The 26,655-nt window shown below is 41.7% G+C and overlaps 1 protein-coding gene across 1 annotated transcript in view; it reads right to left on the bottom strand.

The window, feature by feature from the left end:
• Positions 1 to 9,114: 9,114 nt before the first annotated feature.
• The window catches only part of RPA1 (replication protein A1, 70kDa), a 57,308-nt gene continuing 39,767 nt past the window's right edge, over positions 9,115 to 26,655 (bottom strand). The window contains exons 9-17 of the mRNA XM_012653019.1: positions 25,881 to 25,949; positions 25,544 to 25,736; positions 25,250 to 25,389; positions 24,712 to 24,860; positions 22,031 to 22,163; positions 16,877 to 17,053; positions 13,638 to 13,745; positions 11,724 to 11,810; positions 9,115 to 10,126 (exon numbers count right to left, since the gene is read on the bottom strand). Coding sequence (XP_012508473.1) covers positions 10,022 to 10,126; positions 11,724 to 11,810; positions 13,638 to 13,745; positions 16,877 to 17,053; positions 22,031 to 22,163; positions 24,712 to 24,860; positions 25,250 to 25,389; positions 25,544 to 25,736; positions 25,881 to 25,949 — 1,161 coding nt within the window. The 3' untranslated portion in view covers positions 9,115 to 10,021. The remainder of the gene's footprint in view (positions 10,127 to 11,723; positions 11,811 to 13,637; positions 13,746 to 16,876; positions 17,054 to 22,030; positions 22,164 to 24,711; positions 24,861 to 25,249; positions 25,390 to 25,543; positions 25,737 to 25,880; positions 25,950 to 26,655) is intronic.

Below are 26,655 nucleotides of genomic sequence, written 5' to 3'. Positions count from 1 at the left end.
TAATCCATGAGCTGACTCATCCTTCCTTGAGATGGCCAGACTGATCTTTGCTTCATGCAAAACTCCCAGGACACAGAAAAGCTTAGCAGTCACACTTCCAAAAATGCTGTTGGCTTAATAATGCCCACCCAGAAGGGCACTGGCTCCTGCAGCAGTGGGTCCCCAGGGCTTGGCCCCTTTCCTGCCGTGGCCTGGGAGCCCTCCCCACAGAAGAATTTCCCATAACTCATTTTTTTCTATTTCTGGGGACCACTCTGTTCTTGTACATGGAAGAAGGAAGAGCAGAGGTTTACATGGTCATTTTTGCTACAGTAACGAAAGCCTTGAAATGATCACAGAAGGAAAGTAGGAAAATATGTCTCCTAAAAAGAGCTGAGGCAAATTATTATAGCAACCAAATCCTAAAAGGAATTTTCAAGTAAAAATATGGCTCATGTGAAGTTGTTATGGCAACTGACATTTAAAAGTAACTGGATTTGGGCAAGTTTCTTTCTCCACCCTCTCTGCAAAGTCTTGCAGGAACTTCATGCTAAAATTATGCTTTAATTTTAATTAGCCAAATAGGTCATAAATATAGCTTATTCCCAAATCCTTACAATTTCTACCCCGCGAGCAGCTGATCTACTAATGAGAAAATATTTCTACAAAAGCCCACTTACCATTAAAAACTCCTATCCAATATTTTTCTAATATAATTTATCAATTTAAACACATTGCATAATGTGATATTCTGTAGCATTCCATTAAAATGACAAATAGCAGTGGGGGGGAAAAACCCAAGAGATTAAACATATTGCAAGCAGCGTAACTGTATTTAAATAACTCAGGCCATCGCCGAGGAAAACACACTGTTCCCATCCTCATATGCAATCTCATCTCAGCTGCGTATCCCTGGCTGTACGGGTATTAATAGGACAGAAGGGGGGCAGTAAAAAATGACAAGCAACTTCAAAGAAATAAAATTTCTATTAGGCTTTGTTATAAGATTACATCAAAGCAGTGCCTATGTTTTAATCTGGGGAGAGAGAAAGCCAGTACTTGGGGTTTGTTCCTGGGGGCTGCCTCTGTGTACTGAACCAGACAGTTTGCATAATGAACAATTTTCATTCAATCAGGATCTCAGCACAGATAGCTCCCACTCAAAGATCCCAGGCGCAGGCTGTTTTCATTCTCCCAGCTCCACCTGCTGGAGAAACAGCTTATGACAGGGACAGAGAGATGCGGGTTAGCATTGTCGAGCCACTCCTCTAAATTCAGGTACATAAAGTTAGCGACCTGATTCGAAACACCCTCTCCCGAGGCCAAAGGGGCCTCTTCAAGATCCCAGAAAGCACGGTCTTCACCAGCTCCTGTTGCAAGTAGGGTGTAGCATGAAACCTTTGCCCTCTCCACCGCTTCCCAAATAAGGGAATTTAGAAATGTGTTGTTTGCCTTCTGGGCCAAACACAAGGGAGAATGAAGTTGCTGGAAGGCAGTTTGCCCCAAGTGACTGACGGACAAGGTCACTGGTTTAGAACCCCAAATGCACTTCCTACCTGGCTAGTCATCTTTCAAGTTTCCCAGCTGTCTGGGTCTTCGTAAAATACAACGGGGGAGAAAAAGCTGCCCACGTGGAATTGCATTTTCATGCACAATGGAAAACTTAAAACCTGAACAAATCATTTTGAAAAACTGGTGCAGACGACATGGGCTTGGAGGAGGAAAAGTCCTGGGCGAACAGGCTGCGCCAGGGCCCGGGGCTGCGGCCTAATCCGCCTTCGCCCGGGTTTGGCACGGCCCTGCCGAGCCTGGCCCCACCTGGCTGTGACCCAGAGCGACCGCGCGGCTGTGTCCCCGAGGGGAGGCCCCGCCAGGAGGGGGAGCGACATCAAGCCGCGTGAAACTGTTTTCGAAAACCTGGGATGATCATTTAAATGTTTAAAATATGCACATGGTAATTCAAAACTAATTACCCTGAGCACATTTGAAACATTAATGCCATCATCTCTGGATGCTGCCTACCGACTGTGCGCCGCAGCTCACTCTGGTGTTTCTATAAACTGCTTCAGCGATTTTAACTTCCAGGCTAAATCAGGCAGCGCGGGCTCTGCCTCCCGCCCCTGGTTGGTGGAGAGACCCCCTTCCCTGACTTCCAGGAGAGGAGGCTGCGCCCGGTTTCCCTGGAGAGCCATTTGTCACGGTCTTGTAGCTCTGGCTGCAGAATCCTTGCCCTCATTGTGTTCATAATTGTCATTTCCATTATTTAATTTGGGTAAAAAAGACCTCTCTCCCCACCTATTCCTTTCCTTGTTGTGTTCCTCCCATTTTCCCTTCCTCTGCCGCAGCACGTGGCCTCCATTCCCTAACTCATTCAGGCGCACTGAAAAGTTGCCTGGACGTCCATATCCCACCTCCCACCTGGTTATGGCTCCATTTGGGAGTGAATACAGGACGTTTTCAGGGCCACATCCACCAGCCATATTGAGAGGCAGAAGTGGGCCAACTGGATCAACTGCAGCCACTGCTGAGCATGCCATCGTAGCCATGACCACACAGGCACACACCACACGCACGTGTGCACACGCGCCTCACACACAGAGCAAAGCCTGCTTACAGACTAGACTAATTAAAGCCAGGCAGGTCCTGAAGCAAATTCATTTCCCCATTTTCCAGAATAAAATGAGTTCTCTTCCTTTGGGGGCACTAAACCAAGCACGCCAGTGGCTAAGAGACCGAGCGTGGTGTTGCTGTGGCTGAAATGACTTTGACTTCCTGAGTCTACCCGAGGAGACCCAGAGCTGGAATTGGAAGAGGTACAATTCTGGAGCCCAGAAATTAGTGCTGGCTTGTAAATATGTTCCAGGAGACCGACGAGTGACGGCTGCCTCCTTATTAACACTCTGAAGATGCTGGTGGTGGGTGTTAGATGTTTAGAAATACAAAACTGGGTTAGGTTCCCGCAGTCGGCTGAAGTTTCATAGAGTGATATTACCGGGCTCAACTAGAACCATTAAGAGACTCTTCATTATCCCCACACCACTGCCACCAAAGTTATCATGTAAGAGAATTTTCATTCCATCAAGAGAGGGAGCCAGTCTATCTTTGTCCAAAGAAAATGAGCAGCCCAGCGTGAGGTTTGTGAGGAACTGAGTGTGCAACACTCCAATAACATCCCCTGCAGGATCTCCTCGGCCACTCTGCTGGCCGCACAGAGGCAGGCTGCGCTGGAGCCATCTTCCTGTGTACCTGGCTCGCTGAACACCAGCTCTGAGCAACGGAGAGGTCAGTTAACAAAGGACGCTCGCTAAGACCTACATTCCACAGGGCTTTAAGCACTAAGCTCCAAGGAAATCAAGATCCAGGCCGCTCTCCTGACGTTCAGCAATCTCATTTATTTTTCTACAAAAACCTACCAATCAAACAAAGCCAATTTTCTTGGCATCACTTGCACCGAGTTTACTTTTCCTGCGAAGTGTGCCGTTCCTTCAGCTTGAAATGGATTCTCTTTTCTTCCAGCCAATCCATCTTTCACACCTTCACAATGACGACTCACAAATTTTGTGGCTGTCTCCAGCAGACTTGTCGCCTCCCCTCCACTGGACTCCTTTCCCATTCCGAATACTCAATCTACTCTATAGTACTCTGCTTGTTTATAGAAAGTGTTCCGTTTTTGTGAGCCTTCCCCTCAAGGATGAAAATTGTGAGAAGGCATCGAATCTTAACATTTCCTTTGCTTTTCTTGTGGCACCTCAAGTCATAGTAGAGACGCCATGTGAGATATTGACGGGCCTAGTTTTATAGCTGGAGTTGGATGATCCGTAAGATGACCTAGGACACCCTCATATGCCAAGCAAAAATTGCACCCCTCGTTCAGATGTTCCTGGCATCCTATAACTTGCCCAAAGCTAGATTTATTGCTCCTGCTGTAAAGTGTATCTTCTCTAAGCCTCACTTAAAAGCTACCACTTGGCAGAAGATCAAGTTGGAAGTGCAGGGTAGCAGGTGATGGTAAGGGTGGGAGGGGTGAGGTGGAGCAAAGAATTGAAGCTCCAATAACTACCAGCTCAATATTTAACCGAACTGGTAATTTGCTGTGACAATTATGCCACAAATGGAACACTACTACTATGCAAGAATGTCGCTCTCTAATTAAGAGGGCTCTGCTTTTCCTAGTCACCCACACCACTTTAATAACACACACAAAATGAGACTTGGCTCTAGGAGCTAAAGGTTCTATTAGGAGGCATGTGCAGCGCGCAGCTGTGGCGGCGTGCACATCAGTCCGTGAGTGATGCTGCCCCGGTAAGCCTGCTAACACCTTCAGTTCTCCCTCAGATGGAGAAGGGAAGAGAGCCATTCAGTCGCTCTCAACGACAAGAGCCCTGTTTGACTGACAGGCATCTTCCCGGAAAGCCTGTGCGTGCCTCCACTGCAAATCACACGCTTTCCCACGGCACCTCTTTCCAGCTAGGAAGGCTCGGTGTGGGTTTGATCCTTAAAAAGTAACTTTAATAGGGGTTTTCGTAAAAATGAAAGTCCGCGGAAACAAATCTTCCTCTTAAAGATGGAGAGCAAGACAGGAACAGGGACACACGCACACACAAGCACCCTAACTGCTGGTTAAAGACTCCAGCATGAGACAAAAGAATATTATTAACATCACGGCTATAAAGAAGGATGTTGCCATCTTCTAAATTGACTGCTGGATTCCTGAAACGTGGCTAAGCAAGACAAACCATTTTGTGCTTAATTAGTGGCTCCTTTATGGAAGGTTTGCTGCTTGGAGAGAGCCCATTAGAGGAGGAGAGCTCATTTACACGGATGCACCTTATAAAGCGATTCAGATTTTAAATAAATAGTGGAGAAGGAAATTCGTGGTGGTGGTGGGAGTAGTGATGTTATGGAAGCATAAAAGATTCTGCAAAAGACAAGCTTTGCATTACAAGCCTAAGTGCTGAGGGGATCAGCTTTCCTAGGCAAACACATAAGCCTCTAAAATTTTAGGCCAATAGAAACGACCTCTGTACCATGGCTGACTGAAGATATAAATAAACTTCAACATGAACAGCAGTGTCAACGGTGAGAGGAGATGAGAGTCCAATTGGGGCTTATTTTTAAGAAGTCCTGGTTGTTCTGCCTCCATTTCAGGGCAGGGCGTTCAGAGCACAAAGCTCCTGCTTCCTGCAGTGAGTGCTCCTGCTGGAACAGGCACCAGCCCTTAGGTTACCTGACCGTTGAAAGGAAGCCGCACCACACACAAGTTAAATATAGGTTTGGTTATCTGCATTTTACAAGCACCGAGAATGTGAGCCGAGGAAGCTGTCATTTTTAATGACAGCACAAACTTCCAATTACCAACTGGGTAATACACTAGGGAGCAGGTACGATTTTATAATGGCTCACAATTATGAAAAGTTTACATGATCACTTTTGAATTGGATATATAAATATTTCTCATGAGGCAGGTAGGTTTAAGTTTTTCACATGGTCTATCGAAGGCTGAAAATAAAGATTCTGTTTTCTTGAAAATTATACATTTTGAGACTTATCAACAGCTAAGAAAGGAGGAGGGGAGTGCAAGGTGACAGCCATTAAGAGCCTGGCAATGCTGAAAGGCTGTAAAAATGGCCTGGTGGTCGGTTGCTTGGTTGGTTGGTTGGAAGTCTCAAATACACCCACAAGTTCACTGGCAAGTCAGAAACTCTCATGACAAACTCAGTACAAGAGTTAGGAGTCTGGCAATAGATAACACAAGTTAAGACCCTTTTATACAACCTGTGGTCAAAGATAATTCACATAAGGAACCCAATTTCCTTTGGTGCCTTCTACCCAACTTCCATGGCACTGAAAGCTTCACCTGTCAGTGATAAATATAGAATGACTGTTACTAAGTGTTGGCTTGAGTTCTTCCATATAGACCAGACAGCCCCAGACCTAAATGAAGGCTACAATTTGTGAGTTTAAAATCATCCAATTCTTTGTAAGGTCTTTCCTGACTGACTCCAGTCTTCCAGTGATCTATCAACTGAATTTAAATTTCACTGTGATATGACTACTTAGCCCCAAGCCTTGATCCAAATACTCCACAGTTCTTGAGGACAGGTATCTTGATTTAAAATCACCTACCAAGAGCTGAAACAGGTCAGTGAAAACACGTGACTACATACTTTTCTCAATGACTTAATTAAAACTGTCATCACAAATATAATTAAAAGATTTAATAATCACTAATAGCTTTAAAGAATCAGGTTGATTTATACAGCAAGTTAAATGTGTTCTTAAGAAGCCATTTCTGTCACACTGGTGGAAAAGAAAAAGGTTTAGGCCTCTTCACAGCCACAACCCCCATCAGTGTGGTGGTAGGATGAATCTGTCTATGGCTCCAAAGCCTTCCAGCGTTCCTGTCCCCTCTCCTCCCTGCATTCATCTACCTGCTTCTAACGGCCTGCTCAAATTACCTGCCAGCCCTTGATGGTACACAGGGTTAGAGGAGTTATCACTGGACTAAGGCAAAGGAAAAACAATCAGAGAACCGAATAGAACAAGAAAAAGCATAGGTTTTCACAGTGCCACAAAGTATAAACCCTCCTGTCCATCAAGACCTGAGTTTGTAACAATTAGAAAAGTATCAGAATTCAGCAAGAGTGGACTGGCTCAATTAAATTTACACATTCACACAGTCAAATACCACTTAAAATTATGCAGAGTTTTATCAAAATAGAAAGATATCCATCCTATAGTGCTAGGAGAAAAGTGTTACGAAATGATAAGCAGAGTATGATCCCATTTTTTATTAAATCTAGACTGATACACACATATACGTAGAAAAAACAGTCAGCTATACAAGTGGCTATTGCTGGTTGGTAGAATTATGGGTAATTCTGTTTTTCTTATCTGCAGATTGTTTTTGTAAAATGAACATGGATTACTTGCATAAGAAATAATGAATGGTCCAAAGAGTCCCTTTTCTATCTTTTTGATATATTTGCACATATTTATGGGGCATGTGAAATTTTGTTACATGCACAGAATGTGTGATGATCAAATCAAGGTATTTAGGGTCCATCATCTGAGTATTTATCTATGTGTTGGGTACACTTCAAGTTCTCACTTTTAGCTATTTTGAAAAATATAGTACATTGTTGTTAACTATAGTCACCCTCTCTGCTATTAAACGTTACAACTTATTCTTTTTGAGAAACTGATTATTTCCAAAGTGTTTATAAAAGCCAGAACTCTACCAACAGAATGGATTATAAGACAAAGAGCTAACAAACCAGGCAAAAGTTGGTGGGGTGGGCGGGGGAGAGAAATCCTTTTTGAGACAAGGAAACAATCAATTTACTAGGGGAATAGTGGCCTTCTAACAAGTGGAAAGAAGGAAAGGAGAAAAAACAACCTGTTTCATTTTCTATAAATAAAACCTTGGAAGGCACATTGCCAAAGAAACACAAGTCAATATAAACCTTTATATACTGGGCTGCCAAACTTCACTTTTGGACAGTATATTAATTATGTAGTCAATAACCACGGGTTTCATTAGTGTATTAAATACCACGATCAATATTATTTATACTTTTCGAAGACAGGCCACTCAGCAAAAAAAAAAGGGGGGAGGGGAAAATTTTTGACCCTGCAGTTCAAAAAAGTTAGAACAACACACTAGAGATTAGCAAGGCTTTAATGGAAAGCATAAAACACTGAAAATATGGACAGAAATCAGATTATTACCCTTTTATTTTCTTTCCCTGCCTCTTTCACAATGGGACTGGAGGGAATTCAAGAACCATTTAAAATAAAGGCGAAATGATTAGATTTTTTCCTAATTGCTTAACGCTGATGTCATGGTGTACGCAAAATAAACATTGATCTCTAAGTGAAAGATGAGAAATAGAACATGAACAGCCTTTCGAGGTAAACCGTATCCAAGAGAATTCTAAGAACTGTGGGCCAGAATCTATTTAGGCAACCCCCAGGGACCTAAATCTCCTAAAAGCATAAAAGTGGAGCCGATTTCTGAGACTCCTCTACTGGTGATCTGATTTTTTAGTAGGGAAATCTGTTAAACATCCTCCCTCGAGGGAACGCCTCCCTCCCTGCCCCCGGATTTCTAATCACACCCACGTAGATATGCTGGTCTTTGTCACTGGCCACTAAGGCTCGGTGCAATGTTCTCTAGATGCACCCTGGGACCATGGCTACCTCTCACTGAGTAGACGAACACGTGGGGAAAAGAGAGAATGCTGGGAGTAGCAGACATGAAAGACTGGTTACTGGGCTGAATGCTAGATTACCACTTCCCACGCACAATTTGTCAGTCCAGAATAGTGTTGAAGACTATAATTTTCTAGTCAATGCTTTATAGGCAAGGTCAGACAGAAAAGAAATTCCACAAAAATCGTTGAGGCCTCAGCCAGAGAAGCAAGTGTGACCCAGTTACCGTCTCCTGAGACTAGAGAAGGGGAAGGAGGAATGTGTCTGAACAATTAGTGAGCCTGAGAATAAGTCTCTCTGTGTCTGTTCTCAGGAATGGGAGTCAGCTTGTCTAGGGCTGGCTGGTTCCTCCCACAAGAGGACAGCTAAGGACAAAACTGATAGGATGTTATCACTCTCCATCTCCAAAAAGACTCCATATGCTGCATTTGTACAAATTAAAAACCAAGGTCTCTGGCTGCAGGCTGACTGCAACACTGCCTGGATTCTTAGAGAGAGATGTGCACCAAATGCCAAGCGGTGGGTTGCAGCAACCGGATAGATAATTAATATGATTAGGAACACACAGAGCAAGCATACTCTTGCTGACTGAAAAGCCCAGTAGCATAATTACTGTTTTCTTACTAGCTCACTGTCTGTACACATTTCAAAGCCTGGCTGGTGTGAGACTGCTGTGTAAACATCAATAAAATCCCAAAGTGCCAGATCATCAGCATCCTTGGGCACAATGGCTTTTTGTTTTTAGTGTTTTCGTTCATTTAAAGATGCATTTCAGGGTTGCAAACATTAGGAAGAATGATCTCCATGCCTTGGACTCATCTTTGAGTTTGTAATGAGTTAACATCTCCCCCAAGTGAACATTTATTATAGAGGCTAATTAATTGCTTTCCAGTTACAAGAACGCTTTGCATTCAAAGAAAGTAGGATTCACAAAGAATATATTGTTTATTAAAACAAAGTGAGGGAAACAAAGGGCCTCTCCCTTCAAACTCTTTTCTATTGAACATAGCTTTAGTCAAGAAATGAAACATACAAATGCAAGAAATATGTACAGGTAGAAAAAGTGTGCATTCACCACCAAAATGCAACATTAATTGAAGTGAAAACTAAAGCAATGCTTTGTTGTTGCCTGGATTTCCCTAGGGGACAGCAAGTCAATGCTTATCAGCCGTCCTCAGAAGAGACAATTTTGATTAATATCAGACCCATCTGACTCCGTCTATTAAACCCTGAAGGAAGGATATTCTTCAGATATAAAAGATATGCCTTTGATTAATAATTCTATCCTATTGCCATTCCAAGCATTAACAACTATGTAGCACCTCTAGAAAGAGAGTGCCTTTGAATTCTAGGAAGACACACTTACTAAAACACCCAGGTTCCCCACAGCCACTTCTCAGCTCTCCCCGCAAGAAGCAACCCAAGTCGTGAAGTTGTCACCACCGGGACAAACAAAATTCTAGTTACATAATTTATTTCACTGTCTGCAGTTAGGGTCAATCACTTGTGACATAATTCTTGCTTAATGATAATGAAGTCTTAATAAAATTAACAAAAGCCTGAAGACGGAGGGAGAGAGTAGTACTATACTACCTGTTGGCCGACCCCCTGGGCCTGACACAACTTACATACCAGCCATCCAGCACGTTTTCCTTTGCCTACCGATGGGTTCTGAGATGCACATAAGAGAGGAAATTGCTTAGAGTCCACCATAAAGAGGCTCTCTGCACTGTGTAGCTAAGGTGGGATTATCACAGAGGGGTGGGAAGAAATCGTTTCCATCTGGGATCTTTATTTGCAAACTTCTGCCCAACCAGTGCTGCTCCCCTCACATTACTGAGTTTCTCCTGATGTTTGTGATCAGCCTTCTGCCATATTCTCTGTAGTCCACAGGTTTCACGTCCATCACCGTGGCCTTAATTCGAGACTCATCCTTCAAAAAGAGAAAAGCAGTTTGTGAACCATAAAAGCCCACGGCATGGAGCAGTGATGACAACCCCTTTTGCTTTGGGGTTTCAGTGAGCCCAGCAGGAGAAAACACAGACACACTGGATTCAGAGTCCAGTAATTCCAATGAAGAAAACATGAGTGAGAGCCTAGTCCAGAATTCCTGAGGCTGGGAGAGTGGACAGATCCTTTCCTCGTGCTCCCAAACACCCAGAAACCTAGAATCCAAATGGGGTGAACTTTAGAGGGCTCCTCTAGTTCAATTCCGGGTCAATAGGAGCCCGGAGAGGATATGTGGCTCGCCAAAGCCATACAGCTAGTTCTGAAAGCTGAACTTTCATTTCAAGAAAAACTGAGTTGTTGTAAAAGGAACAGCACCTGCAGCAGAGGGGAGGGCCTACTTTGGGTCCTATCTCAGCTCTGGGTGAGGCAATCTCTCTGCACTTCACCTTCCACGTCCATCCCACGAGGGAGCTGAAGGCCCCTAAAAATGCCCCCCAACTTTACCCCACTCCCTGACATTATACCACACTGACATTTGACCCCCTATCTCATTTAATGCATACAATAACAAGCACATCTATGAGCAGGTATTGAGGTTAAGGGCTGATAATAAAACAGAATGAGTAAACCCTACAAAAAGCAGGGGTGTTTTCAGAATTCTCCCTTTTCACTTGTACATTTACATCCAGGGACTGAATGCTACCTTTAGAGGCAGAATGGAGTGATGCCCAGAAAAGCTGCAGAGTGGAGCTCTGGGGTTCTCACACTTTAGCATGCTCAGCAGTTACTAAATCCAGTGATATTCACAAACATGGTATAGAGCAAAGCTCTGAAGTTGCACTGCCTGGGTTGGACTCATAGCTCTGCCCCTTGCCAGCATATGACTTTAGGCAAGTGACTTATTCTCCGTATGCCTCCACTTTTTCATTGGTACAATGAGGATAACAATGGTTCCTATACATAGGGTTATTACATGGATCGAGCGAGATAATACTTGTATGGTAAAGGATGTAGAACAGTACCTGACAGACAGTACTCAATAAATGCTGTTTTATTATGACTATATAACTACCTGACATTATGGGCAATTTAAGAAATTTTCAAGGTAATTTTAACTACATATGGTCTTTGTTTCATATACTGAATGACTGATTTAGAGACGGGGTCTTGCTATGTTACCCAGGCTGGCCTATAACTACTGGGCTCAAGTAATCCTCTGTCTCAGCCTCCTGAGTAGCTGGGACTACACCACCACATCCAGCTCATACACTGATTTTAGAACCTAGACCTGTGGAAGATGTGATTCTACACGTCAGTTTTTGTTAGAACACAGACAAAAAAACCCAGGTTTTAACTGAAAAGATCATATAGCACTTTTCCCCCAGATGTTTGGACAAGACACGTAACCTCTATTTCCTCATCTGAAAGTGGGGAAGAGACAATTAGTAATGAACACAGGGTGCTCAGCACTGGGTCAGGTATACAGTTGGCAATTCACTGACTGCTAATATTGTAATGTTGCTGTCAGCAACAAACAGCAATTTCCCACCACTAACCCTTCTGCCCGTGACCTTACTTACATTGTAGTTCTCTAGTTTGACCCTGATCCTGAACATGAAAGATCGAAAATTGGCATTCTGAAAAACTTCCTCAAATGCCTGTTCATTCTGCAAAAACAAATATAAAACTTTAGACATGGAAACTACTGGACAACTTGAAATTATTGATAATACTTCTGAAAAGACTTTGAGAAAATCATCACCCCAGTAGTTCGAAATTACTTAGGAATGACAAATCTATAGGTAACATTACATAAAACTGTTTAAGCAGAATTCTATTTAAAGTTAACACACTCTACCTAGAGTAATCAAATTCATAGAAAGTAGAACAGTAGTTGCCAGTACTTGGAAGAAAGCCACTAAGGGGAGTTATTTGTTTTGTTTTTTTTGAGACAGAGTCTTGCTCTGTCACCCTGGCTAGAGTGTAGTGGTGTCATCATAGCTCTCTGCAACCTCAAACTCCTGGGCTCAAGTGATCCTCCTGCCTCAGCCTCCGGAGTAGCTGGAACTACAAGTGTGCACCACCACATCCAGCTGATTTTTCTATTTTTTTTTTTTTTTTTTTTTAGAAACGGGGTCTTGCTACATTGCCCAGGCTGGTCTTGAACTCCTGGCTTCAAGTGATCCTCCTGCCTCCCAGCTTCCCCCCGCCGGCGGGGACAGTGCTAGGATTACAGGTGTAAGCTACTGCACCCAGCCGAGAATGTATTTTGTATAAATACACATAAAATAAACTTATCAGCCAGGTATCTTTGCAAGTCACATGGAACATGAAAACAGCTTAGTTATACAGAACTCTTTTTTGTAAAGGTTACTTGACCAAAACAAAAAAAAAATACCCCCTGGACTGTTAGATATGTAAATAAAACAACGTATTAAACCTTCAGAAAATTATACCAGCTGCCATTATTCTTCCAAGACTGGGGAAAGCATGAGTGCAGACTCCAAGATCTCATGGCTCCTTGGGGAGGAGTATCTATATGTCCTAATTCACCAGCAGTAAAGACAGTCAAATATAATAAGCTCATAAAAATCCTGAAAGGCTGACTTGAGCCTTAAAATCTGATGTGAAAATTGAGGACCAGGCAAAACAGACACAAGAGTCTATCACACTTAAAGTCAATTCCAGTTATTTCTGTAAAAGGACTTGCTGGGACTACTTTCAGAGATCTCATGGACAATTTAAAAAGAAGGCAGGGGCAGAACCAAACAGAACTGAGGATTGGAAAGAATAAGAAAAATGTCAAAAAAAAGGCAAATTCTTTTATATTTGTGAACTATACAAGTATTCCAACCAATTTGGGGGACACAGAAAAAAACCTACCTATAGACAGATGCCAATTTACGTGGCCCAGAAAATACAACTTTTACTGGTCTTCTTTATATGTTTTATCTGAGAAACTATCTTTAGCATAATTAGTAATCTATTCTCTGCATTAAAAAACCTAATATGTGATGAAAATGCAAATTTATAAAAATGAAATGGATAAAGTTATCTTATGAAAGAGTCACTTCATAAGAATTACATCTAACAGCCTAGAAGAGCAAGCACTGTGTATGTGCATTTAAACCAGGATTTGACTCAACTTTTCTGGAAGGTGTTTGTTATGTTAAAAAGGCACACCTGTACTTTAGTTTCCAGATTGCGAATGAGTGCAGGCACACCAGCTCTGATGTGATAATAGGAATGGCTTATACCTGTAAAGTGCTTTGGTTTTAAGGCACTTTTATATACACTATTTCATTACCTGATTGCTAAACACATCCAAAATGGACAAAATTAGATAAAACCAGATAAGCTCTTAAATAATCATCAAACTGAGAAACTGCATACAACACCCCCCAAAAAAAACAAACCAAAAAATATTAAACAGGAAAAAAGAGGTCAGCGGTATAGCAGGAGAACTATTACAGTTATAATAATACGTGGCTGACCTTGTCTTTCAATTCCCCCAGATAAGCAGTGTTTTGTCCGAGGATGGCTTCAGCAGACTCCTGGAAACAAGTCACCCACTGATTCTCTTGAAAATCTGCAATATTTACCTAAAAAACACAACTCTATTATTTCAGCAAAGAAATAATTAAAGGAAGATACACTAAGAAGACTGGGAGGTTACCTTTTTCTACTCATTAAAAGAATTTATAGAGAAAAAAACATTATCATTATATATACTATAATATATATTCTTTCTAAAGAATATGAACATATCATAAAAAGAAATTTAAAATGTAAGTCTGGATCACAACAGGAATGCCCAACTGAATTCTCCTTCAGATGTGGAATACAGGCACACAAGACTCAGTTCCCCTCCAGATGCAATGAGCTTCGTACTGAAGGTTTTGAGTAAGTCTCTAATAGGGCAAGTTCTCTGCATGTTGCATTGTATATTCTTCAGTCAGTAGGAGGAGCTCCCTGAGACGGCTCTAAGTCACTGCTGACCAAACCAGACAACTTCGGAGCCTGCACTAGGGCCAGTCACCAATTTTACCCAGCAACAGAAACCAGCAATCTAGTGTCTCCAGTTGGACTATGGTGTAAAATTAAATAGAGAGTTGAGGGAGAAAGTAGATCTCAAAGAATCTAATTGCTAAAGTAAAAGACTTAGTTAGAAATGAGAGCAAAGTTTTTTTTTAAGGCATCATTTTGATATTTTACAAATTCCTTTTGCATGTACATGAGGCTTTTAATACAGAATGTTATAATGAAAAATAAGTGACAAAAAATTAAAAGCACTCATAAATACACAGTAATGGTATCACATACTGGGACTCACACTTCTAGCTTACACCACGCTATCCTTCTAAGAGACACAGAGCATCTCACCGTACAGGGCAAGAATCGCAATGGTGCAGATACACCATAAATGTCGAATCAAATGAGTGTGCAGGAGCTCCCATTATTTAGGAATTTATCAGAAAGGTTCATGGAATAAAGTATCTAAAACAATTTCCTTCATCTTATTCAATGAAAAGTTTATAGTTTACAAGAAATGAGAAGCTTAAATGTAGAACTTTTCTGCTGAACTAACATTTTAAAGAACAATTAGAAAGTAGAATGGGTAGGTGGTATCTTTTTTTTTTTTTTGAGACAGCATCTCACTCTGTTGCCCGGGCTAGAGTGTTGTGGCATCAGCCTAGCTCACAGCAACCTCCAACTCCTGGCTCAAGCGATCCTCCTGCTTCAGCCTCCCAAATAGCTGGGACTACAGGCATGCACCACCATGCCCGGCTAATTTTTACTATTTTTAGTAGAGATGGCGTCTCACTCTTGCTCAGGCTGGTCTCAAACTCCTGACCTCAAGCCATCCTCCTGCCTCAGCCTCTCAGATTGTTAGGATTACAGGTGTGAGCCACCTCGACCAGCTGGAATCTTTTACTTTTTTGAATTTAGGAAAATTTCTTTAAAATTTCCTACTATAAGAGTATTTGGTGAAGAAAAAAGAAGTGGAAAATACAAAAAAATATATAGAAGAAAATAAAAATCTACCAGAAATAACCGATACAGGTGGGTATTCATCCTCCCAGTCTGTTTTCTGTGTACAGACACCAAGAGCATATAAAACATACCAATTAAAATTTGCTATTTTCAATTAATGAAGTCTGAGTATTTACTTTACTTACATTGCTTAATAGTCTTAATTAGCAAAGGTTTTTGAACATTTTAACTGTGGAAACTGTCAAATAAATGGCAAATTCTGAGGCCTTCATAGTCTTCCAAGGATATTCAATAAAGCAATCAACCAATGGAATATGAAGGACATTTAAACTGTATCCAATTTTTCAAAATAAACAAGTCTAGTAGACAACTTCATACAGATGTTAAGATCTCTGATTATTTCCTTAAATACCCTCCAGGTGCTTACTGTGTCAGAAAATATAAACTTTTTTTTTTTTTTTTTTTTTTTGAGACAGAGTCTCACTGTGTTGCCTGGGCTAGAGTGCCATGGCATCATCCTAGCTCACAGCAACCTCAGACTCCTGGGCTCAAGTGATCCTTCTGCCTCAGCCTCCCAAGTAGCTGGGACTACAGGCATGCGCCACCATGCCCGGCTAATTTTTTCTATATATTTTTAGTTGTCCGATTAATTTCTTTCTATTTTTAGTAGAGACGGGGTCTTGCTCTTGCTCAGGCTGGTTTCGAACTCTTGAGCTCAAACAATCCACCCGCCTCGGCCTCCCAGAGTGCTAGGATTACAGGCATGAGCCACCGCACCTGGCCGAAAATATAAACATTTTTAAGACTTCTGATATATTACTGCCAAATCATCTTCTAGAAAAATGTAAGAGTGTCCATTTTCTTGAACCTTTATCATTTAAGTACTATCTTTTTTTTTAATCTTACACCATTCATTTTAAAGGTTTTTCTTTTCTTTTTTTTAACAGGGTCTTTCTCTGCTGCCCAGACTAGAGTACAGTGGTGCCATCATAGCTCACTGTGACCTCAAACTCCTGGGCTTAAGTGATCCTTCTGCTCCAGCCTCCTGAGCTGAGACAACAAATGTGGGTCAACACACTGGCTAATTTTTAAATTTTCTGTAGAGACGGGGTCTCGCCATGTTACTCAGGCTGGCCTCAAACTCCTGGCCTCGAGCAATCCTCCCACCTTGGCTTTCCAAACTCTAGGATTACAGGTGTGAGCCACCACGCTCAGCCCATTTTAAAGGTTTTTAAAACAGAAAGAAACAATTCTTACAATGCAGAAAAGCAACAACCTCACATTAGCATGTGGTTACATTCCTCTGAAGTCAGCTCTACTGAGTTTAGAGGTATAGATTATCCACAAGAAAAATAACTAAATATAGGCATCAGCAGTATAATTACTGCCTCTAGAAAAGACAGTTCAAATTAATTTATCTTCACAACAGTTAGCAGGTGAGTACCACCAATGCTGTCATTGTACAACATGCACAGAAGACTATAATCAGCTGGGGGGGGGCGGCGGTAATCTCAACGTTTTTGAACGAAAAAAAAGCTTACTTTAGTAGGCAAAGCTAGAATGCTATGTCAGTTGACTGAAAGGCCCCTTACTTCCTTACTTAAAGACAATTAGTAAGCTCTTTAGCACTTAGTCATCTGCAAGCTTCCTACCATGACTGACCTGTTTCTGCTGTTTTTACAGTGCCTGGTACATGGGAGGAACTCAATAAAACCACACAGGTTCCCATTCTACTTACTGACAGGATCATGCGGTACTTGAAATTGGGAAATTCACTGTCACACTTCTCACAACGGTATAATCCATTCTGTTGATCAATCACTTTCTTATTGCAGTCCTGAGTCGGGCAGGCCTGGTACATACAGTTCTCTTTGCGAAGATACACCACTGTTGCCACCGAGCTAAAATAGTCTGCCTTTAGGAGAAAAGAATGACGTAAGACACAGAGCACAAGCCTACCTTTGGGATTGGACTTAGAGGCAGTTCAAGGCTTGCCTTTACATATAAGTGGTAAGTGTTTATAAAGTCTAACTCTCAAGATCACAAAGTGATTACAGGGAATAATTCACTCTGTAGTTTTAGAAATCACATGTGCTGAGTACAAAGCCCAGGAAGGTAATAAGCCAAGTTCTAAAGCATATAATCCCTTAAAAATAAAGGAGTTAATTCTAAATTAGACTGAGTTAATTAAAACAGAAGTTGTTTTCCTCTTTGTTTGAAAACTACTGAGAAGACAAAGACTTATTCCTACCGATCCTCTGATCCTCCAAAGAAAACAGATCTAAGAAACAAGAATAATGCAGACCACAAAAATCTAGTGCAGCTATGATCACTATTCCTTCCACATTAAAAACAACAGCAGTGATTTCTAAGGCCTAGCTAGGTTCACTTTTGACTTTGTTTAGGGCGGGGATCAGCAAGCTTTTTCTGTAAAAAGCCAAATAGTAAATACTTTAGGCCTCATGAGCCTCATGGTCACACAGTCTCTGCTGAAGCTACAGGCAGCAAACCTCACTGTACTGCACTCTGCTTTACTGCACTTTGTAGATACTGTGCTTTCTACAAATTGAAGGTTTGTGGCGACCGTGTCAAGTAAGTCTATCAGTGCCATTTTTCCAATAGCATGTGCTCACTTTCTGTCTCTGTGTCACATTTTGGTAACTCTCACAGTATTTCACACTTTTTCATTATTATTATTATGTCTGTTATGGTGGTCTATGATCATCGATCCTTGATGTTACTACTGTAGTTGTTCTAGGGTGCCACGAACCATGCCCTTGTAAGACAGGGAACTTAATAAATACTGTGTGTGTTCTGACTGCTGCACCAACTGGCTGTTCCCTCCTTCTCTCCCCCTCTTCTCAGGCCTCTCTATTCACTGAAATGCAACAATATTGAAATTTGACCAATTAAGAACCCTACAATGGCCTCTAGGTGTTCAAGTGAAACGAAGGGTTGCATTCTCTCACTTTAAATCAAAAGCTGGACATGATTAAGCTTAATAAGGAAGGCATGTTGAAAGCTGAGATAGGCTGAATGCTATGCTTGTTGTGCCAAACAGTTAGCCAAGTTGTGAATGCAAAGGAAAGTTCTTTAAGGAAATTAAAAGTGCTCCCCCAGTGAACACATGAATGATAAGAAAGAGAAATAGCCTTAATGCCAATATGGAGATGGTTTTAGTGGTCTGGAGAGAAGATTAAACCAGACACAACATTCCCTTAAACCAAAGCCTAATCTAGAGTAAGGACCCAACTCTCCTCAATTCTATGAAGGATGACAGAAGTGAGGAAGCTATATAAGAAAAGTTGGAAGCTAGGAGAGGTTGGTTCATGAGGTTTAAGGAAAGAAGCCATCTCCATAACATAAAAGTACAAGGTGAAGTAGTAAGTATTGATGTACAAGCTGCAGCAAGTTATCCAAAAGATCCAGCTAAGATCACTGATGAAGGTGGCTACACTAAACAACAGATTTTCAATATAGGTGCAAGACCCTTCTGTTGGAAGAAGATGCCACCTAGAACTTTCCTAGCTAGGGAGAAGAAGTCAATGCCTGGCTTCAAAACTTCAAAGGACAGGCTCTCTTGTTGGGGCTGATGCATCTGGTGACTTTAAGTTGAAGACAATAACCGTGTGAAGAATCCTAGGGCCCTTAAGAATTATGCTAAACCTATTATACTTTGCCTGTGCTCTACACATGGAATAACAAAAGCCTGGATGATAGCACATCTGTTTACAGCATGGTTTACTGAATGGTTTTAAGCCCACTGTTGAGATCTAGTGCTCAGAAAAAAAGATTCCTTTCAAAATATTACTGCTCATTGACAGTGCACCTGGTCATCCAAGAGCTCTGATGGAGATGTACAGTACAAGGAGATATATTGCTTTCATACCAGCTAACACAACATCCGTTCTGCAGCCCATAGATAAAGGAGTACTTTTGACTTTCACGTCTTATTATTTAAGAAATACATTTTGTAAGGCTACAGTTGCCATAGATAGTGATTCCTCTGATGGATTTGGGCAAAGTAAATTTAAAACCTGGAAACAATTCACCATTCTAGATGCCATTAAGAACATTTGTGATTCATTGGAGGAAGTCGAAATATCAACATTAACAGGAATTTGGAAGAAGTTTATTCCAACCCTCATGAATGACTTTTGAGGGATTCAAGACTTCAGTGGAGGAAGGAACTGCAGAGGTGATAGAAATAGCAAGAGAACTAGAATTAGAAGTGGAGCCTGAAGATGTGACTGAATTGCTGCAATCTCATGATAAAACCTGAATGGAGCCGCTTCTTAAGGATGAGGAAAGAAAGTAGTTTCCTGAGATGGAATTTACTCCGGGTGAAGATGCTGTGCACATTGTTGAAATGACAACAAAGGATTTGGAATATCACATAAAATTAGAAAGCAGCAGCAGGGTCTGAGAGGATTGACTCCAATTTTGAAAGTTCCACTGTGGGAAAATGCTATCGAACAGCATCATATGCTACAGAGAAATTTTTCATGAAAGGAAGAGGCAACTGATGGCTGCAGTCTTCCTTGTCATCTTATTTTAAGAAACTGCCACAGCCACCCCAACCTTTGGCAACCACTCATTAACACGGAAACAAAACCTACCACCAGCAAAGAGATTACAACGCTGAGGGCTCAGATGATTGTTAGCATTTTTTAGCTATATATATACACACACATATATATATTTATATATATATATATATATATACACACACACACACACACACACACATATATATATTTTTAAAGAGATGGGGTCTCCTATGTTGCCCAGTCTGGACTCAAATTCCTGAGGTCAAGGGCTCCTCCCACCTCAGCCTCCCAAGTAGCTGGACTACAGATGCACACCACTGCACCCAGCAACAATAAAGTAGTTTTAAATTAAGGTATGAACATTGTTTGTTTTAGACATAATGTTATTACACACTTAATAGACTATGGTATAGTGCAAACATAACTTTTATGTACACTGGGAAACCAAAAACTTCACATGCCTCACTTTATTGTGATATTCACATTATTGCAGTGGTCTGGAACTGAACCTACAATATCTCCAAGGTATCCTTGTTCTGAAGTTGTGGGGCAAGAACATCCGTGACAGTACGTATTTTTTTTTTTTTTTTTTTTTTGAGACAGAGTCTCGCTCTGTTGCCCTGGCTAGAGTGAGTGCCGTGGCGTCAGCCTAGCTCACAGCAACCTCAAACTCCTGGGCTCAGGAGATCCTCCTGCCTCAGCCTCCCAAGTAGCTGGGACTACAGGCATGCGCCACCATGCCCGGCTAATTTTTTTTTCTATATATATTTTAGTTGTCCGATTAATTTCTTTCTATTTTTAGTAGAGACGGGGTCTCGCTCTTGCTCAGGCTGGTCTCGAACTCCTGAGCTCAAATGATCCGCCCGCCTCGGCCTCCCAGAGAGCTAGGATTACAGGCGTGAGCCACCGTGCCTGGCCCATGACAGTATGTAAATGGAAGGCATGTGGCTGTGTTTCAATGAAGCTTCATTTACCACTGGCAGCAGGCAAAATTTGGCCCAGGGACTGGTTTGCCAACCCCTGGTCTAAGTTGTCAAAAATACCTACAAGATCTGTACCTTCAGAGAGGAGAAATCACTGATAAATAAACCTAGAGAGGACATGTGTTTGGGCTCTTTGTTACTCTTTGTTTTGCTTTTTAAACTCATATACAGAGGATCCCATATGAATAATTCTGGGGGGGTATGTTTAATACTACCAGAGAGCAATTCCCTCTGGGTGAACCCTGACTTCAGAGCTAGGTCAACAACCTCTGGGGCTTCCTAATGTCTCAGACCAAATGAGGCAAAACAAAGATGTGGATGTTTAAAGAGCTTGGGCTAGCCCTCCAGTTTAGAAGGCTCTAGATAAAGTAAGTGTCCTAGGACAATGCCTAAAGGGTTTTTCTATATTTCCAGGTTAGGTCCAGATTCAAAGCTACTTGAAAGTTTCAGTGTAGAAGGTATTCTCTAAGCCTGATTTCTTATGTATTGCCTACCTTTAGATCTAGGAGAGGAACTGGGTGATAAGAGAACCAGAAGAGTGGTTGTTCCTATGACAGGACAAAACAGATCTGCCCAGTGTTGAATTCTCAAGACATTATATAATAGCATTATAAGTTGCTGTTGGTGACAATGATGGATAAGGGTATATGGTGAAATGAGACAGTAAGGAATAAAACCTATATTGTATATAATAAAAATAAAAGAGCAGGGATTGCTATTTGGGGGAGCATAAAGGAAAAATAAATGATTTAAATATTGAACTGATGACAGAACACAAGTTTAAATCAAGATAGAAGGAGGGTCATTAAATATAAACACTGAAAGGAAAGCTGCAACTAAAGTCGAATACCAGAGCCAATCCTTGTCAGAGAATACTGGCGACTCTCCGTCTACGAGAGGTTAATACACTGTACGCCACAGCCAGGGACAGTACACATGAACTGCATGATGTCTGACACCGAGTCTGACCAATATTCATCTCAAAAAACTTCTTGATATTTGGGCACTTGGATTTGCAGGAACAATCACAGAAAAGAAATATGGACCCAAAGGCCGTTCATGTTACGACACAAAGCTTGGTTATTACCACTTCTTCAAGATCCCTCTAGGAATCAACTCTCTAAGAGTTCGTCACACTGTCCTGCCCCAGCACACCTGAGGGCTACAACACACTCCCATTAGGACACTTGGCTCCTTCACTCTGGCAGTGATTCAACTATCACATCATGCTCTGGTCAGAGTCCCACGTAAGAATTACAACTCTGAGTTAACATTTGACAGCTGGTATCAGAAACCAGGTTTCCAAACTCATCCTTTGTACGCTTTACATGCTTTTGTGAAGAAAGGAATGTCAGATACCTTGTCACCTTGGCCCAGGTTCTCTGCTTTAACCTCATATAAAGTTTTCCAGTTGGTGTTGCTCCCTCCCACTCCTCCACTCTTGAGATCAGAGATGGAAACACCATCTAAGGCTTGTCCTTCTGAGTCGAACCTGAAAAAATAAACAAATAATGATGACACGCACTTGACACACTTCTCGAACGTGCTACTTGTTTCCGTTTGCCAGTTGCAAGCTATCCACCACCCACCCAGCTTTCAGATAGGTCGTGATCATGTGGGCTGAAGTTAGTAACTTCCTAAGTATAACTGAAGTCTACAAAGAAACTAAATGACCTTTTTTTTTATCTCAATTGCTTTGATGCCCCCCAGTGGTCAAGACAATCAGTGCCAAAGCACCACAGAATCTTGTTTTAAATCAGCCTTGCATATCAACAGTGGCCAGAGGGACCAAGGCCTAAAGACAGAAACCAGGAAAGTGAACAACCAAAAAGCAACAATGTAGACCTCTGGTATAGTCCTCTGGGCAACTAACGCTCATTCTCGGTCAGCAGCCGCATTTTTATCATAACTGAAATATATCAGGATGGAAAGGGACAGTGAACATACTGCAATAGGCTAGCAAAAAACATTTCCATGGTGAAAGACCCTTTTTTTTTTTTGAGACAGAGTCTCACTGTGTTGCCCAGGCTAGAGTGCCACGGCGTCAGCCTAGCTCACAGCAACCTCAAACTCCTGGGCTCAAGCGATCCTCCTGCCTCAGCCTCCCGAGTAGCTGGGACTACAGGCATGTGCCACCATGCCCAGCTAATTTTTTTCTATATATTTTTAGTTGTTCAATTAATTTCTTTCTAATTTTAGTAGAGACGGGGTCTCGCTCTTGCTCAGGCTGGTTTCGAACTCCTGAGCTCAAACAATCCACCCACCTCGGCCTCCCAGAGAGCTAGGATTACAGGCGTGAGCCACCGCGCCCGGCCTGAAAGACCTTTTAAGGCTGATACAGAGTCCAAAAGATTATATAACCCAAAGTAATTCATCAGGAGGCATTATCCATTTTCTTGTAGATTTACCTTCTTAGCGAGATTTTACTTATGCCAATATTAAAGTTAAATTAATCTGTATTAAATTATTATTAATATTGATTATATCTCTTGATCACAAGGAACATGTGACAGAAAGGAGTCAGCCTGAGATTAAAAACATGCCAAATGCCGTCCAAAAGGTGGATAACTAAAAGCAAACCACACACCGAACAGGCTCCTTAAAAAGAGACCATCTACCAGAATGGATGTTGTCCTAGGCTGTAGACAGTTGCCTTCTTATTCTGTCAGGTAAGCAGCAAAATCCCTCACAGAGGCACAGCAAGCTCCATAAATCTGTTTCACCACTACTAGCTACACAAGTTTACGGATTCAAGAACTCCAAGGAGACACTGACCACCAAAGACAGCTCACCAGGAGTGAGCATGGCAAGGAGACAGGCAGCCCTTCTCACAATAAAAATTCTACATTGTTACAGCCAAGATCTAAACCTTTCTAATCTTGTTCAGGTGGGGTATGTGCACTGAACTTCTCTTTGATCAATGCCAAGTCCCTTTATTCTGGGGACAGCCATGTCTTTTTGTGTGGGGATCATCACTGTTGACAAGTAAAATATGAAGACCTTAATGTAGGCATGCAATTAACCTGGGGTTGAGCTCCAGAGCCTGAAAGAAAATCGAGCAGTAAGAACAAACCAAAACTCCAGTTATTTCTGGTCAGACTATTAATGGGCCCTGCCTTACTGTGCAATGCCAGCTAGAGAGCATTTAAATAGATACATGTGCACCACACCCTTGAGGATGGCTTAAGTGACATGAACACCTCAGGTGTTGCATGAAACTATTCAAATACTAGCGCCACTAGTTCACAAGAGACTCAAAACAAAGGAGGAATATGTAATATGAGCTGTTTCTTGAGTCACTTAAACCCTAAGACACAGTTGGAAATAGACATATTTTCCCCTGTATAGCTATAGTATAGTATAGCTATACTAATTATTTAAACTTGGGCTAGTTAAAGTGTTTTCCCTGACCACTTCAATTCTCGCATACCGTGTTTCAGTTTGAAGTGTTCTTCTAAGGCAAAGTTTTAATGCCCTAAAAAGCTAGATATAAAAAGCTAGATATAGCGAGGAGATTTAAACAGGCTCTCCTCATCCCTTGAGTGCTTTGGGAATAACAATATAATCCCAACAAAAAGCCCATTGTTCCCACCACACTTTATCAGAGTCCAGTGAATACACACTAGAAGATGTGATCGGCACCAAAGACTTGACAGAATAAGAAAGCGTGTACTCCCCCCACCACAGAAGCCCACAGCTTAACCGCAGGAAAGAAAGATGCCTTCAGCTTAGAGTCCTTCAGTGCACACAGCCGCTAAAGCCTGGGCATACCCTGTGTTGGCAGGATTGAGGTCAGCATGCAGCACATACATTCTAATTGCCTCCTCTGACTCTCCAGGTTTGTCATGGGATTACAGGTTTGTCAGTTTAAGGGCTTTAAAGCCATCCTCTCAGAAGGCCAAATGCCTCCGAGAAATACAGGAACTGCTCCATTCACTAACGAATCCTTCTGCTTGGCAGAGAGCTCACATACTGATTGTAACCAGCTCTTCTCAAAGCCCAGGCTCAAATAACCCTTTGTTTAGCCCCACAAAACCTACCATCCACGAAGTTTATAGGCCTCTGGGATGTCAGGATTCACAATGATAGTGCTTGAAGACAGTACAGAGAGGCTCCGTCCACCAAAATCAGAAACTCTGGCTCCTTTGATAGCCATCACAGGCTGTCTAGAGCCATCAAATCTATCAGCCTGTAAAACAAACACCAAACATATACGAGTGTCACCGGCAGGAAGAACACAGAACATTTTTATAGAAAACAAGGAAAACAGTCAACAGTAGAATAAATTAATCAATGTACATGAAATTTATACAAGACAGACTTCACACACAAGAATCTGCTCAGAGACACATCAAAACTAATCTATCACTACTTTCCTAGAGTTAGAGGAAAGAGCATTTCACTAAATAATAGCATTGCCTGATGACGCAAATCTCACAGAAATAAAATAAAGGCTTTCGAATATTCGCTCAATAGCACCCTGCACCAGCTACATGCCAAAGCCCCGTAACCCAGAGGACAAGACAACCCTGAAGGAGCTCTTTCCATACAGGCCGACTGCACGATGCAAGTACTTACATCCTCCCCCCACAGAGTAGCAGTCACCACTTTCCCTGAAGTGTCCATCAGATAGATATTTCTCTTAGCAACCTCTCTGTTGTTAGACTTCACTGTGATTTTAGTGGCATCGTCATAGCTCTTGCAGATCCCGATTATGTCTAAAACACACGCACAAAGTGTCAGCAGGAGACAGTGAAGGCTCCCATTACAACACGACCAAAGGCTGAATGGTAAGCACTTAACTCTTATTCCTCCCCTATATACCACAAAGAAAACTAGTAATCACCACTCTGTTCTCATATGCAGACTTACCTATAAGTGAGTCTTTGGGCTTGCTCTCTAGGTCACCAATCCCTGTGAAATCAAACTGAACTGTAGGTAAATGATGACCATCTTCACAGGGCATGACAGTGGTCTCATTATTGAAGGTCATCTCATAGTCATTTTTAACAGCCGTGAATTGTTTGTTAGCAATCTTCAGGGTACCTTTCGAGAAATAATACACCTGCCAAGCCACAGAATGTGGGATAGTTATCAAATTGGACATAAAAAGCCTCTACCATCACACCCGTCTCCGTTGGACCAGAGTCCCATAATTCTCACTTCACCATTGGACAGTGTCAGTTCTGAAATCAATACTACCACATACCTTGTTCACTTCAATAAGGGGAAAGAACTTGTCCACTTGCTCATTGAAAGCTGTAGCTCTGATTTCACCCTGCAGAAGCATGGGAGAGTAGGTTAGGATGGTGGTCTTCAACATCAAGTTTGACCAGTAAAACCCAGGCCACTTGAGCATCAAAACGACACCCTTAGAGCAGCAGCACAAGCACAAATGGGCCCCACAGGGCCTACAGACATCTCAGAAATACACTTTATAGTCACACATTCATGTTATTAGCCAGATGAAACAAGAGAAGTTCAAACAGCTGATCCTGTAATCATGCTTTAATAACTTCAAGTTGGAAACTTAAAACAAAAACAACGAGTTTAAATATTCTGACAATAAAAACAAAAAAACTTTGAATATTGAGTGACACGACTGGAGCCCACGAGGAAGCACGATGAACCGAGATGATTCACCAGCTTCCCTCACGGCTGCGTCCTAAGTGATGAATTACTTCATATTTGGGAGTCACTGCCAAAGATGCTATAACAAGTCATGTTTTCAAGTTGCTTGTGATTTTTCACTTTTACTTTTCTGTCAGTCAAAATGCTACGGATGGATAAGAAAAATAAATGGCTGAAATTTTAGCCAACTGCTGTACATTAGACTGATAATTTGTAAGAAATTAGGTTCTGATATTGATTCTGCCATCGCACAGTCAAACATTTGGGGTGTTACAACCATTTGCTAAAAAAACAATAAAAAAAAAAAAGAAACTATCTTTTTCCGCCTTCTTGGAGGTTTCAACACATAGGAA

This window comes from Propithecus coquereli, unplaced genomic scaffold (genome assembly GCF_000956105.1).
Source record: "Propithecus coquereli isolate 6110/MARCELLA unplaced genomic scaffold, Pcoq_1.0 Scaffold409, whole genome shotgun sequence".
Classification (NCBI taxonomy): domain Eukaryota; kingdom Metazoa; phylum Chordata; class Mammalia; order Primates; family Indriidae; genus Propithecus; species Propithecus coquereli.
This window is presented reverse-complemented; position numbering and strand designations above follow the sequence as displayed.